Source organism: Hoplias malabaricus, chromosome X2 (assembly GCF_029633855.1).
Source record: "Hoplias malabaricus isolate fHopMal1 chromosome X2, fHopMal1.hap1, whole genome shotgun sequence".
Lineage (NCBI taxonomy): Eukaryota > Metazoa > Chordata > Actinopteri > Characiformes > Erythrinidae > Hoplias > Hoplias malabaricus.
In genome coordinates this window covers 10,235,201-10,251,632 of record NC_089819.1, presented here as the reverse complement: position 1 = coordinate 10,251,632, position 16,432 = coordinate 10,235,201, and the positions used below count along the sequence as shown (strand labels likewise).

Genomic DNA, 16,432 nt, shown 5'->3' with positions numbered 1-16,432 from the left:
ACATCAAAAAGTAATTGTAGTCTCTAGGAAGTGGAAAAAAAGAAAAATGTGTAATCACAATTAGAAAGAGAGGGTCAGACTCATAGTCTCCCGAGGATGGGGCTCATACCCAGACACCTATTATTAGTCAAAGGGAGAATAAATTCATATTTCTGCTGCAGAAAACCCATTTCTACACTTTTAATGCATGACAAATACATTTAATTCATCATCCCACATTCACAAAAATGTTTTCTCCAGGGGTGTCCCAACTTTTGCAAATTACCATTTTCATCTTTGATCTTCAAACAAAAACATGTCTCAGTTAATGAACAGTGACAGTCCTCCAAGGTAGTATTTCAATCCATTCATTGGCGGGTAATCAACTGCCTGTATTCCAGTTTCCAGTCCTGCCTCTTTGTTCCTAGTGATTAATGAAGCTTTTGAACTCTACATTTGGATTTGATTTTGTCTATCAATATTTTATTTAAACAAAGATTTTGGCAGTATTATGGTGTCATCATTAATGAGTGTAAATTTGACTCTGGATTTTGAAAGTGAACATAAATTTAAAGGGTTGCACAATAGCACAACATATAGTGTTGCTACCACACACCTCCAGGGTCCTAGGATATTGAGTTTAAACCCTTGCCTTGTCTATGAATAATTCTGTGTGTTCACCCTGTGCATGCATGGATTTCTTTTGAATGCTCTGGTTTCCTCCCGCAATCCAAAAACACTGTTTTCCGTATTCAATAAAATATCAAGGTCTTCAATACTAACATGTCCTGCTTTCACATTATTTCTAGTTCAACTCTTATGTTGCTGCAAATTTTCTTCTGTGAATGTATTCTTCCAATTAGGCACAAATAACTGTAATTATGTCTTATGCACACCAGACATTCACATGTGAGCATTCACACACAAAAATAAAATAAGTATGTAAAATAAGTATGATCTCCAGTAACATAAAAGTATAAAAGCTCCCACATATATATCTGTGTATTGTATAGATAAGATGAGACCAGAGAGGAAAAGTGCATGAGGAAAAAAACAAAAAAACAAAACTAACTAACATTTACATGTGTTTCAATAGTGATATACTAGCTTTTACACTTCTAACACATGTATCTTAAACATTTAACCAGCTTAGTACTTACACTGACTTATCTTAACATGGTGTTATAACCACAAAACAAACCTGTTTCAAGATCCTTTTTAACAAATTCGTGTGTTCAGTAGCCTGAGTGGAATAGGCTGTTTTCAGTCTTGTGATTCAGATGACATACAAAATGAAAGGAAGGAAAAGAAAAACAGAATGAAGGAGACTGTGCGAGGAGCCTATACTGTGTTAATTTACGTGATTTTACGAGAGAAATGTAGAAACAAATATATCACACATAGGATGCTTAAAGGGTGGTTTAAACTGAATTTTAAGATTAGCTGTTATCATCTTCAAACACCCTTTAATTCAAGGGCACTAATGGAATCTTACAAAAGTATTAAGACATACAAATTATTTTAGCAGACTGGTTGACTTCAGTATCAATGTGCTACACAAGGACTTTCGTGTGCTTCTCTTTTATTGACCTGTGGATTAATAAGCAGCAACAACATTCAGCACCACTATGCCTCTCAGCAATAACCTTTGTTGTTACTTAAGGTAACGGAAGGTTTTAGGCCCATCATCAGTGGACAGCCACAGCACACACAGAAATTGGCAGAACAAAATACTCATTCCTCATAGGCTGCACAATCAATATAGTTTCCATTCCACTTTCGATGGTGTGGCAGATAAATGGCATGAGCTGCACCATTTATGGTGTAAGAGAACACTTCAGGAGGCTTTGAAAAGTGAGTATTGTGTTTTACACAGCTCTGTTGCTGCTGTGTCTGTGTGGGTGACAGATTTCAAACATCTACAATATGAAGCTGTTTCAGTCTCATCTTGACCACAGGCAGTGACTCTTAAGCCCTTTCAGTCAAATTATTTCATTTTTCTCCCTTATGAACAACAGTTTTCTGTATTTACTGCATGTTCCTTGTGATTTATCTATGAGCTGTGCACCTCCTAGGGATTCCAGTGTATAAATTCACTTCCTGCCCTCCATGTGCAGTTCATGCAGTGATCTGCAAAGAACCTATTCTTACCAGAAATGCTGTATGGCCACAATTACACAGCATAGAGCCTGCATGTCCACCGTGTCACTCACTAGCAAACTTTTAAAACTCAGTGCCAAGCATGTGAAACTCAACACAAATATGAAAACCTGTGGTCATATGCTGTATGAACTAGTTTTAGCTGGATTTAAAGTGGTTTTATCATATTGCTCACCTGCAAATGCTATGTAGAAATGAAGAGACAGAAAAATATTGTCATAGACAAATGCCTCTCATCTTCGAAAGCAAATGTACATCGGATTACTGGACACAGTCCTTTTCTGGTGGCAACAAGCAATGGCGATCCAAGTGGGGTGGGTTCTTGGGGGAGCATCTGGCATCAGCCATTGAAAACTGCTTTGACCATTAATCAAATTTTAAGCTGGCCAGTTGCAGATTAGAACGAGCTGTCCATCAGCCAAGCTAACCAGAACTTGTTAAATTAAAACCCCAGTGTGTTCTCAGGTTTGTTTATCCATTACCCATAATGTGAGGTGAAAGATATTTGTTCTCAGTGTCATGTCAGTTTTTAAAGTGTATTTTGAATGTCATGTTGCTTTTTGTTCTCTTAAATTCATTTATCTTTAGTCATTACATTTCTTTTTAAGTGATAAGCTTTCTGTTAATGTGATTTTTAAGAGCAGGTTAAGAAAATACATTACAACACTTGTTTAGAAACAAGATTTTTGTGAAGATAAGTCTGCTTATAACTCATCTGTTACCCACAGTCACCAAAAATTTCTAATGCTCTGTCCACACCAGCTACCACACATTCAGTCCAAACACACACCCACTCAATACACAACAAGACAACTAACCCCAACATGACTGAGAGTATATATACACTGGACACAGTTATCACACCCTCTTCAGTGTTGAAACGTGGTCAGTGAAAAAACATGGTCAGTTTTTCTTCATTGTCACTTCATTTAGCAGGTTTTGTTTTCTTGAGGAAGGCGGCATGGTGGCACAGCAGGTAGTGTCACAGTCACAAAGCTCCAGGGACCTGGAGGTTGTGGGTTCAAGTCCTGCTCCGGGTGACTGTCTGTAAGGAGTTGATGTGTTCTCCCTGTGTCTGCGTGGGTTTCCTCCCATGGTCCAAAAGCACACATTGGTAGGTGGATTGGCGACTCAAAAAAGTGTGTGTTGCCCTGTGAAGGACTGGTGTCCCCTCCAGGGTGTGTCCCCACCTTGCGCCCAATGATTCCAGGTAGGCTCTGGACCCACTGTGAGCCTGAACTGGATAAGTGGTTACAGAAATTGAATGAATTAATGATTCTTGGGCCAGACATTTACTGCCATCTTCAAAAATAAATAGTGATTATTATCCTTTGAGATAGACATTTAATTAAATAATAATAATACATTAAATTATATTATCAAAATGTTTTCAGTGAAGGACAAGATGGATGTGAATATTTGAATATCCCACAAGACATGATTACAATTTATTTAAAGATTATGAGAAATAAGACAAATAGTTTTTTTTTGCAATTAGTCACTCATTTTGAATTTGAGGCCTGTAACACCTTCCAAAGAAGTTGGGGCAGGGGCATGTTTACCACTGTGTTATATCACCTTTCTTTTGTGGCTTGGCATTGTCTTGCTGAAATAAGCAGGGATGTCCCTGAAAAAGACATGTTGCATGGATAGCAGCATATGTTGCTCCAAAACCTGTATGTACCATTCAGCATTAATGGTTCCTTCACAAATGTGCAAGTTACCCATGCCATGGGCACTAACACACCTGTGACTCATCAGACCATAGGCCACTTTTCCACTTTGCGTCAGTTCATCACTGAAGAGCTTGGGCTCAGAGAAACCGGTGGCGTTTATGGGTGCTGATGACATATGGCTTTCACTTTGCATGGTAGAGTTTTACCTTGCATTTTTAGATGGAGCAACGAACTGTGTTCACTGACAATGGTTTTCTGAAATGTTTCTGAGCCCATGTGGTAATATCCGTTACAGTAGGATGTCGGTTGTTAATGCAGTGACCTGAGGGCTCAAAGGTCACAGGCACTCGATGTTGGTTTTTGGCCTTGTCGCTTACTTGCAGAGATTTCTCCAGATTCTCTGAATATTTTGATGATTTTATGGACTGTATATGATGGATTCCCTAAATTCCTTGCAATTGTACTTTGAGAAATGTTTTTAAAAATTTGGATGATTTGTTCACGCAGTTATTCACAAAGTGGTGAACCTTACCCCATTCTTGCTTTTGAACCACTGAGCCCTTCAAGGATGCTCCCTTTATACCCAATCATGAAACTCACCTTTTCCAATTAACCTGTTCACCTGTAGAATGTTCCAAACAGGTGTTTTTTGAGCATTCATCAACTTTTTCCAGTCTTTTATTGCCCTGGTCCCAACTCTTTTCAAACATGTTGCAGGCCTCAAATTCCAAATGAGTGAATGTTTGCCAAAAAACTATAAAGTTTATCTGTTTGAACATTAAATATTTCGTCTTTGTAGTCTATTTAATTAAACATAGGTTGTAAAGGTTTTATGGTGGCACGGTGGCGCAGCAGGCAGTGTCGTAGTCACACAGCTCCATGGACCTGGAGGTTGTGGGTTTGATCCCTGCTCCAGGTGACTGTCTGTGAGGAGTTGATGTGTTCTCCCCGTGATTATTATCATCCAATACTTTTTACCAGTTAATAAATAATGATTTTAAATAATGTGTGCTGTTGATTAACAAATTCATGCAATCAAGGAGAATCTGAACAAAACATTGTTCTTCAAACTCACTCTCACCTACTACTTTGTAGAAAACAAAATATTTTATGTTTCTTATTTGTTTTATATTATTATTTTTTTGTATTTACTGTGACTATATATAACTTTATACAAGCACCACACTTATATATATAATATACAAAGACAATGGGTAGGCCATGAATATTGGTTTTGAAACCACTGCTGCAGAACCTTTATTCAGATTTAGCACAATATCTCTGACACATCCAGGGCACAAGATGTCAGAATAATGGCTAAGTAACATGAATAAGAATCACTGGATAAAATGACTGCTTGGTCTTTTCATTTTAATGTATTAGACCGGGATATCTTAAGTGTTTCTATCAAATAAAATGTGTTCTCAATTAGGTTCTGTCAAGGATCCCTTTGATGAAGAATTCCTTGGATAACTGGGACAGCATTCCAGTGGCATTATCAGAAATGGAATCATTATCAGACCTGTCAGATCTGGATGGAAACTCAAGTCTCCTGAACATCAGTAACAGTAACAACAGCTCCAACACCACCAGCATCACCTACTACCCTTACTACCAGCATTCCCTGCCTGTGGCAACCAGCCTCACCCTGGCATACCTCTTCATCTTCCTGCTCTGTATGGTAGGAAACGGCCTGGTATGTCTGATCGTGCTGGAGAACCGACGCATGAGAACCGTCACCAACCTCTTCATCCTCAATCTGGCTGTGAGTGACTTGCTAGTGGGGGTCTTTTGTATCCCCACCACTCTTGTGGACAATCTTATTACAGGTAAGCATTTCCAATGTATATCCATTTTCTCTACTATATGACCATACACGGGTTCTTTGAGTGATGCAGTAGAAATACCAATTTTGTTTCCAAAAAAAAATATTTTAGTTTAAGAGACATGTGAACATGAAGAACCTTTTAAAGATTTAAAAACCTATCACTCAGTCTTAAGTTTCTTTATGAAACCAAAGTATTTTTTTTATGGTGTCACTGAATGACCCTTTTAAAGAATCTTTATTTTTAAGAGTATATGTTTGTTAAGAGCCTATCCAACATTTCTAATCTCTGCTAAACTAAGTGTATTAATAAGGAGGGTGTCTTTCTTTTGCTGCAGTAATAGCTTACACTGTTCTAGAAAGATTTTATAATGTTGGAACATCCCTATAAAATCTGATTGTATTCAGCCATGAGACCCCTAGTCAGGTCAGATACTCATGTTGGACAAATAGTTCTGGATTCATTACAGTTAATCCTTAAGATATTAGGGTTTTACCCCAATGAGTATTTTCATTCATATTCTCGTCATGGCTCAGCATCTCCATAGATCTCAGGACCACCGCAGAGCAGGTCTGATCTGCAAGGTGAATCATTCTCAGCTCTGTAGTGACACTAACATGGGATGGTGTGTTAGTGTTGGTTGTGCTTTCCTAAGTGGATCAGACACAGGAGTCCTGCTGACATTTTAAACACTGTTCCTATAAACTGGTGACTCTATTAGAAACAACTTCCCTGTTAGTCCACCTTATAGATGCAGCAGCTCATCTGTTAGGGTATAGTTTTGTGTTATTCATCCTCTAGTTTTTCATCACTGGTTACAGGATGATGCCAACAGGACGCTGTTGGCTGGATAGTTTTGGTCGGTGGACTATTCTCAATCCAATACTTACAATAAAGGATTTAAAAACTCCAGTAGCATTGTTGTGTCTGATCCACCAGCAAAACACACACTAACACACAACCACCAGGTCACAGCAGTGCTGAGAATTATCCACCACACAAACAATGGTCCTGTGGGAAATTGTAGACCTGCAAAGTGCCCATTACATTGTCAGTGGAGCTGAAAAATATAAATATATTTTAAGCAAAATAGAGAAATTGAAAAATCCAGAGCCAAAATTCCTAATATGAACATGATAGACTGTGGTTGCAATGTCCTGGAGTACTCACATCCTGCAAATTTTACATTTTCAGAATCAAATTACAACACCCTTCACTGTATGAATATTCTCACTGTTGTTATACTTTAAAGGATACAGCAGGACTATAAATTGTTTTGTCTTATTATTCTTATACCCATGCCCTATACAAATAATTAATTTCTCGCTCAGCTGAACATCAGTAACTAAAAGTAAAAAAAGCTTAATTTACTTTATACTGGTTAAAGAAAAAATAATCCTTTGACATACTTAGAACTCCTAAATATGTGTCATGTCTACTGATGTCATAAAAATGGTAGAAAAGTAGAAAAGAGAGAGAACAATTAGTGGTAAAAAGCACCACATGACAGTTCATCTTTTGTGTCAGCTGAAAGCAGGATTTTCAAACCACTTGTCCTAAGAGACTCTATTCATCAAATCATCATGAGATCAAGCCTGGGTTGACAATGCAGATGCAGTGTTAAACAAAACGAAAAGATGAAAGAGAAAATCCATATATAAGAGCCTGAATTTTTATTTTGTTTTTCTCAAATGCAAGATTTATACAGGAAATATCATTCTCCTTCTCTATATTGATGCATTTATGAGTGAACCCTGGTAACACCGCATGTGTCTGAACTATCTGAGCCTTGTCTCTCTATCTATCCATGTTCAGAGAGGGAGATGAAACATAATGTCACTGGTCAACTGTAATTTCCTCAGCTACTGGTACATGAAGGCATCGTCCTATAGCATCGACCACTAATATACACAACCCCACCCACTAACAGTTGCACTTATCCTATAAACATGAATCAAGACAAAATCAAGACACAGAATTATTTTTAATGTCAAGTGTAAACAGTACCATTGCTAAGAACTGCTGCTCTTCTAAAGCCGCTAACTTATCTGCATTCCATTGTGAGAAGATATATCCTGCTAAACATGAGTGAGTGCATGAGCCAGTTCCATGATGTGCTTCACATCTGAAAAGGGCTCTTGTGAAAGTCTGAATAGAAGTCAAATGAATGCCTCCTGAATTGTATATCTGTATCAAATTTTATATGATGCTATTTCAGAGGCTGCAAGCCTGACTACAGCCTATTTAATTTTAAATAGATTTGTTCTTGAACTTGATCAAAAACCTGCAAACAGCAATTGGTCCCCTACAGAGCTGTGACAGCTTGATCTGCCTCTCTGATGATGACGTGTTGGGAGATAAATATATGGCGTCAGCCTGGCTGTCATACACTGCAGCCATGTGCCACAGTAATTCGCACAATTCATACTGTAAATTTTATCTTATTTATTGGTTTGCTTTCCTGTCGTGGCTGAGTCCATCTGCCAGCAGTGGATACTTGATTTAAATCATGACATAGTGAGAGAAAACAAGCTGTTGGGAAGTAAATCTGAGAAAGTAGAAAGCACAGGAGTGATTATGAGGAGCAAATCAGACGAGAGGCATGATTTTAACTGCATGTCTGACCATCTTTAAAACCTGAAAGACTGTAGGCAGTTTCACACTTCAAAACCTCATCTCTTCCGTTGCTGCCTTAACAGTGCAGATACTGGATATTTGTTCCAGACCACTCCAACTCAAACAGTGCAAGGATTATAGGAGTAGGTTGACCTCAGGTCTCTCTGAAGGAGCAGAAGGACCTGTAAACAAGTACAGTATCCATTCAATAGTTAAATCAGTTAAAATATGAAATTCATACTTGACGACTTCATTAATAATTTAGACAAATTGTGGCAGTTTTTTTCTGCTTTTTGGGTTGAGGGATGACGCTGGGGGTTGTGATTATGTGAAAGGTGGCCCACTCTAGCTGGTATATAGGCTGAACCACCACTGAGTGCACGGAGTGACTAAGGAAAGGGTAAACACATATATGATCAGAGACACAATGGAGAATGATAAACAATAAAAGAAAACTGAAAAAGTTAGCAAAGCTCACTGATTCTTTAGAAAAGATTTCTCTCTTACGCTACCTCCACATCCATCTTTCATAAAACAAAAACACATGACTGATGCACCCTTGCTTTTTAGAATTGTTATGTACTTCTTTAGGAACGTTTATTATTTTTTATTTATTTATTTTTTTTATTTTTTTTATTATTTATTTTTTTCTGTCCCTTGCTTAGTGAAGCACACTGAGCTAAAATGTAGGCTGAATCATTTTCACAACTCTGTCCCCTAAGGGGGGACTGTTGGAGAGAACATATCTCTTTAATCAAGAAGTATACTCTTTAGTCAACTCTTTAACCTGGTTCTCTTGAGATGATTGTAGAGCTGTGTTGAGTGTAGCCCAGGACACACATTATTCAACACAAATGACTGAAGCCTTCATGTAGCTGCAGTTTGTAAGCACTTCATACTGCCCCTTTTAAAGAAGACATCCTTCAGACATGTCACCAACACTGATCTTTGAAAGCGCAGCAGTCTTTAATTAAGCTAAGCTATTTGCAGCGTAATTGATCACATTCAACATTCACAATCAACTGTCACATTCAGTATGCACAGTGGATAATGATGAAAGGGTGGGTCATGACTGTGACCAGCAGACTTGAGTTTCTGTTTGCCAAGGGAAAAAAAGCATTTCGCTCAATATAGGCTGAATTTAACTGTGGATGTATGAGTGTGTATAGTGAGTCACAGGCGGTGAATCACAGAAGCGATCACAGAAGTTGCCGCCATTATTATTAGTGGGAGACCAGGGCATGAATGTCAGAGGCTCTTTGCTTTTGAGCCAACTGCAATCCTCCTCATCAAGCGCTCAACTCCCCTTTCATAACACAGACACACACACCGACATGTACAAGTTCAGGGAGGAAAAATACTCAACAAATGATGGTGGGCTGGCTGCCTTTAACCTCCGCCATGTCACTGTACTCTGCATGACACTCTGTTTGTCCCTCACAATAAAGTAGGGTGTTTTCTTAAAACAAAATAAATAAATAAATAAATAAATATATAAATAAATAAAACCCCATCACTCTTTGATGTTTACTTTTTCAACAATTAGATATTCATTCATATGTTTTTAGAGCCATTAACCATGGTTCCAAACAGGTTTTCCATTACTGAATCTTTATAACCAGACTTTGCTTTCAGAAAGTTGTGAACTATAGCATGAATGGACATGAAAGCATGAATGAATATAGAAATATTGAATGCAGCTTCAAGTTTTCATCACTGATATTCTGTGAGGCAAAAGTGGCTGCATGCTCCTACCACTGAGTATATACAATGATACTGGATGAAGCACCATCTCTCCAGTGAACAAAGCTCAATGCCAGGTGGCTTTAAACTCCTCTAGCTGATTGTTGGAATTTAACACGGTAACCTTAAATACATTACATTTCATACTTTTCTATGTGCACACAGCTTAAATGTATTTGTCCAACCTCATTGTGCTTAATACAAAGCACGGGGTAAAAGGACAAAATGCCCCCAGGGGCTGAGTTGAGAGTAAAGAGTAGAGGCTGTTTCTGCAGCAAAGTGGAATAACTAAAAGATCATTTCCAAAAAAGTTGACTTTTTGCAAGATGTCAATACAAAATGCAATGATGTACAATTAATGTAAACCCTATTTTAAACTTAATATGGTACAAAACAACGTTTTAGGAAACATATTTGCCCACTGTGAATTTGATGCCAGCAACACATTCTAAAAATATTTGGAACGGGGCATTAACAACACTTTAAGCATTTGGGAACTGAGGAGACCGGTCGTTGTAGTTTTTAAATGTTTTGCTTGTTACAGCATTTTAGCTGATCAGCAGCTCTGTGTCAGCATTATAGTGTTTTTCATTTCATAATGCAACAGATGTTTTCAGTGGGTGACACGTCGGGCTAGTATAGCTTATGGACTCTTTCACTAAGGAATCATGCTGCTGTAATCTAGGCAGAAGGTTTCATACTTGCCATACTGAAATAAACCATTCCTCCCCTGAAAATGACACTGTCTGCAGCATCCATGATTTCCAAAAAGAATTTCAAATTTAGATTTGTCAGACCACAGGATAATGTACACTTCATCTTAAATGAACCCAGAGAAGGTGGCAGCATTCTGGATCCTGTTGATATATGGATTCTTATTTGCATTTGTGATTTTTAACTTTTTGCCTCTCGTTTAATTTGCTCCTCATAATCACTCCTGTGCTTTCTACTTTCTCAGATTTATTTCCCAACAGGTTGTTTTCTGTGTTTGTAGATGCAACAATGAACACAGTAATTTTGGGGGGTTTTTCCGAGCTCATGCATAGGAATGTGTCATCTGAGGGCCTTAAGACCACATCGGTTACTTAAGACCACATAATATGGGTTTTGGGCCATGTCCTTTAGATATAGGAATTCCTCTGGATTCTCTGAAACTTTTAATGGCATTATGTGCTACAGCTTCATGCACATTCCAAAGCCACCCTGAACTCCCCAAAAATTATATCTGAGTTCCCTATTTCAGCCTTCATGGGTGTGGCCCATACTAGCAAAATATCGGGTTTACGTAAATTATTTGCACATCATTGTATCCTGCCTTTTTGAAAATAGGGTTGTATTAGTACTGTCCAGAAACTTTGACCATAAAGTGTACAATTAAATTCAAGGACAAATAAATGCACAGAAGGGTAGCTGGAAGATACTAGAAAACAATGTATATTAATGGACCTGAAAGCTGATCCACCAGTCTCCCAACTGCCAAATGTTTCACCAATGGTACTTCACAGTATAAAAGTTCTACTTGAATGTCAGGGTAACAGTTGTCAGCTTCAGGCTGGCTGTATGAATGAGCTCATTCGGTCAAACTTGAAAAATATCAAGTGGTCCTATCTTAAGATCACAGTCCATCCACCACAATCCCACAGGCATTCAAGACCAGGAATTCAAGATAGCTAATTGGTCTTCCTCTCTCTGGATGTGTAGGATTGCTTTTCTCATCCCTCAGCATGATTGTAGCAAGCTAGCTAACGGGTGGGCGTCTGTTGGCAACCCTAACCAAACTGTGCAGAAAGATTCTCCTCCAAGCATGTTAAAGCATGCTGTCCAGTGATGTGTTAGAGGTGACTGGCCATACATGTTTTGGAACAAGCATTCTACCTTCACCCACCCAGCTTGGTAGCATCATACAATTGAATCCTAGCTAAACGATGGAATTGGATAGAAAGTTATCATCTTTGCATTTTAAATTTCACACATATTTGTTATCTCTTTCTTTTTCATGTTTTGCTTTCATGTCTTTCTTCTCAGGATGGCCCTTCACAAATACGGTGTGTAAGATGAGTGGCCTTGTGCAGGGCATGAGTGTCTCAGCCTCTGTCTTCACTCTGGTGGCCATTGCTGTGGACAGGTTTGTTTTTATGTAACAGTGATAAAGAACATAACAATCATACCACAATGCATAAAAAGAAAAAAGTCCTTATTCATATTGCAGTCTCCAAGAACCCAAAGGCAGCTGGAGGAACATAAAAGAAATGACAAGAACAAAAAAGTGAATATACAATGAATATCAAAAGAGTGGGTGTCTTAAAATGTATAAGGAATTAGGCTATAATGAGGAGTCACGCAGCATCTCCCATTCTATGTACAGCACTTCTTTTCACACCTTCTTTGCTCCCCGTCTGTTGAGAAGGGCAGATTAAAGCAAGAAATATGTAAGTGAGAAAGACAGGAGTAAAGTGAGATGAATGTGTGAGGGCAATAAAGATATAGGGAAGTAAAGCAAGGGAACAAAGAGAATGACAAATTGAGTATACACTGGTGTATAATAGAATTGGCATACAGTACAATGCAAGTTGGTACATTACAGCAGAATATAAACTGGCATAAAGTGCAATTCTTAAAATTGATTTTCATCATCCTCTACAGCTTATTTAAATTATATCCCATTCTCCTCTGGCTAGCAATGAAATTCTTGAAATGCTGCAGTCATTTCTAAGTCTAGTCTTTCTGGCGTAAGCATATATTTTAGAATGTATGATACTGAGATTTCAAGTCAAATTCTCCATAATCTTCAGACTGTTCATTTCAAAGCATCAGGGAATAAAAAGACACTTCCAGTGAATTTTGAGTTTATAATGCATTTGTAGTATTGTATGCAGTATATTAAAATGTCCTGTCACTCTCATCCCTGCAGTGACAGTAATGTTATAGTCTATTAGTGTGTGTATATTTTAATATAATCAAACTTAACATGAAAATGACCACCTTGTTTCACATTGATTGTATCATCTCTGCACTTTATATTCCCACCTTCACAAACTGTATTCAGTTTGTGGCTCTGCAGGTCAGGGTGGCAGCCATGGCCTAATTGTGAGGGGAAAAAAGGCTTGGGAATGGAAGGTCACCAGTTCAATCCCCACAACTAGCAGAAAATTGGGGGCGAGGGGTGTAAAGGGACAGTGCTGTGTCCTCCCTCACTGTCCTTGGCTGAAATGTCCTTAAGCAAAGCACTTTACCACTAACTGCTCCCCGTGCATGCGATGGCTGCCCACTGTGTGCTGTGTGCTCATTGCCAGTAGTGTGTGTGTTTGTGTGTGTGTGTGTGTCCACTGCCTCGAATGGTTGTAAATGTATAGATGTGAAATAACAAACTGTAGTTTGTGCAATGACAATTAAAGCACATTTAGCATACTGTTAAGCCTCATTTCCTCCTCAATAGTAGGAACCCCTCATATGACCACCTCGGAGCAGGTATTATTTGGGTGTTGGTACATTGTCACCACTGCAGTCATGAGTACATGGTTTTAGGGTGGTAACATGGTGTTGTGTTGACACGAGTTAATCAAACTGGGGTTTAAATCTTTAAATATTATACACATACAAATAAACTTATTTGTGCAACTTTACATCAAATCACATTTAAATAATGTTTTAATGGGAAATCATACCACATCACATAAAAATATATAACAATTATTATATTAAATGCATGATGGAACTCTATGCAAATATGCTGTCACACAGCTCTAGGGTCATGCCTCAGGTCACTGTCACTGTTGTGTTGGTGTGTTCTCCTTATGTCTGCATGGGTTGCTTCAGGGTTCTCCTGTTTCATTCCACAATCCAAAAATATGTTTGTAGGTGGATTGGCTATGTGAAATCTGTCCACTGGTGTGAATGTGTGAGTGACTAGGTGATCATGTGGTGCCTGTGTGTGTCCTGCCTTTCACTCAATGGTCCCTGGAATAATCCAGACCCACTGCAAACCTGAGTAGGATGTAACAGTTGCAGAAAAATAAATAAAATATTTGCTAGTTTTAGGTTGGAATACATCTTTTAGATAAAATATATATAAAGACAAAGCCAGCATTTACAAAATTTCAACAGAGGACAATTCATATAATGCTGTCATTCAGTCTTGAGTCCATCCATAAGGATCTTCCATAACAAATGTATTTTTCCTTTTTTTTTCTTTGTAGGTTTCGCTGCATCGTCTACCCTTTCCAGCCAAAGCTCACCTTGTTGGTTGCCAAGGTGACCATAGTGATGATCTGGGTGCTGGCACTGGTGATTATGTGTCCATCTGCAGCCACGCTTACTGTGACTCAGGTCAAGCATCACTACATGGTCCACAACCTAAACTACAACCACACATACCCTCTTTTCTCATGCTATGAGAATTGGGCTGACCCTCAGATGAGGAAAGTGTATACCACGATACTTTTCGCCCACATCTACCTGATCCCCCTCACTCTTATCACACTGATGTATGGTCGCATTGGAATCAAGCTCTACACCACCTCCGTCATTTCTGGGAATGACCAGCAGGACAGTGGTGGTCATCAAAATGCCACCCCTCAGGCTAATGGAGGGCAACAACATGAAGGCCGGCCACTCATCTCACACAAGAAGATAAAAGTGATAAAAATGCTCAGTGTGGTGGCCCTCCTTTTTACCCTTTCCTGGCTGCCCTTGTGGACCCTCATGCTTTTGACGGACTACGGTGGCCTCGATGAGGAAGAGCTGGAGCTTTTGTCTGGCTATGTGTTCCCATTTGCACACTGGCTGGCCTTCTCTAACTCCAGTGTCAACCCCATAATCTATGGCTACTACAACGAGAACTTCAAGCGAGGTTTTCAAGCCATTTGTAGAACATACTCATGTTGTTGCTGTGGAGGAAGCATTTTTTTCCTAAGACCTGGCAGGGTTGACCTGAGAATGAGTGGACAGAGGGAATCTGGAGGCAACTCCAACCCTGTGCCTTTTGGTGCAAGGAATAGGGTTTACACTGATGGTAATTTGAAGAACTGCAGGGCAAGACAGGAGCAAGAACAAAAAAGGGCTGGTGGTAGGGTCAGCAGCTCTGTTAGCATGGATGATGCAGTGTCTCTTGCGACTAATGAGCCCAAAGGGGTTGCAGGTCAAAAGGGCCTGCAGATGGAGGACCTTGGAAAGATTAGTCCCATTGGTGTGACTGTGAGTCAAGCCTGGGACCAGTAGAAAATCTGGGTTTACAGCAACCACTGACACTCTGCGGCACCAAGGAAGCCATTATGGACGGATTAAACTATCAAGGATTGGGATTGACAGACCAACTAAGGTTGTACACAGTTAGAGATTAAACTGTTCCCAAAAGCATGGAATTAACTTGCCATCTCTGAAACACCAGACTAATGTGGTTCAGAGCACATGCACAAGAACATTACATTAACAAAGATTTCTAGCTTCTGCTACATAGTCTACCCCTTCTCACTGGGACCAAAGGGGCAACTCTGTTGGGTTGGGTCACTCAAAACAAATTAATTGAAATCAAATAATTTATGTTGTACAAAGCACAAGGATGAAGCTTTGTATTATGTCTGAAAACAGCGAATTCTTGCAGTTCAGCAGACTCATTATGTGTAATGGGTACAGACCTGTTTTGACATACACAGATGGAAGAGCTCTTTATTTTCTAAGATGGCTACACTTCACAGTAAGAGGGTCTGCTGTTTAAAGGCACCGCAGAAGAAGAGTAAGTACTTTCTTGCCACTCTGTAATGGACAAAATATGTTATTTTGACAAAATTACAAAATAGCACAGATTTGTGACGTGTGTGGATGCGCATTTATTGCCAGTGTTTGTGTGTTTGTTTGAGTTTGTGGGGGCAATTTGCTCAGGGCTGACCCAAATGTTTGGATGTGGAATGTGAACAGCTTGAAAATGTGCTGTCCATTTAGGGAGTTTATGATATTTATGCTGGATATGGACTGATTTAATGGAACAAAGTATTGGGAAGAGCTTTCAAACAAATAGCACCTTTTGTGTTTCTAAGCCATTTAAATCATTCATGAATCAGTGAGTGGAAGCAAATCTGGAAAAAAAAAAGCCAATCATAGGAATGGATAATATAGGCACAGAAGAATCTTGCACAATATAGCCTTTTTCAAACAAGGGGAAGGTCTAATGAAGGACGGGCGAGCTGAAGTCCATTCACAGGTACCAGCCAAAATTGACACAGGAAATTTTTCCCCCTCTTTTAAATGAACAAAAGATTTAAAATGACTTTAGAATGTTTTAGACCCCAACCTGACCCCATTCTATCAGATCTGGAGAAATGTCACATCATTTGGAAAGTGCAGGACTTAAAAAAAAAAAAAACAGTCCAGAGTATTGTGAATCAAAATTCTGTTTTAAAGTAGCTTAGGGAAGAAAAATGATCTCTGGTCTATTGT

General features: G+C 38.9%; 1 protein-coding gene across 1 annotated transcript; it reads left to right on the top strand.

The window, feature by feature from the left end:
* The first annotated feature begins 5,268 nt into the window (after positions 1-5,268).
* On the top strand, positions 5,269-15,247 carry LOC136676884 (neuropeptide FF receptor 1-like). Its single transcript, XM_066654157.1, has 3 exons — positions 5,269-5,644; positions 12,026-12,125; positions 14,197-15,247. Exons 1-3 carry the CDS (start codon positions 5,269-5,271, stop codon positions 15,215-15,217), a joined length of 1,497 nt encoding a protein of 498 aa, XP_066510254.1. The 3' UTR covers positions 15,218-15,247.
* Positions 15,248-16,432: the final 1,185 nt, after the last annotated feature.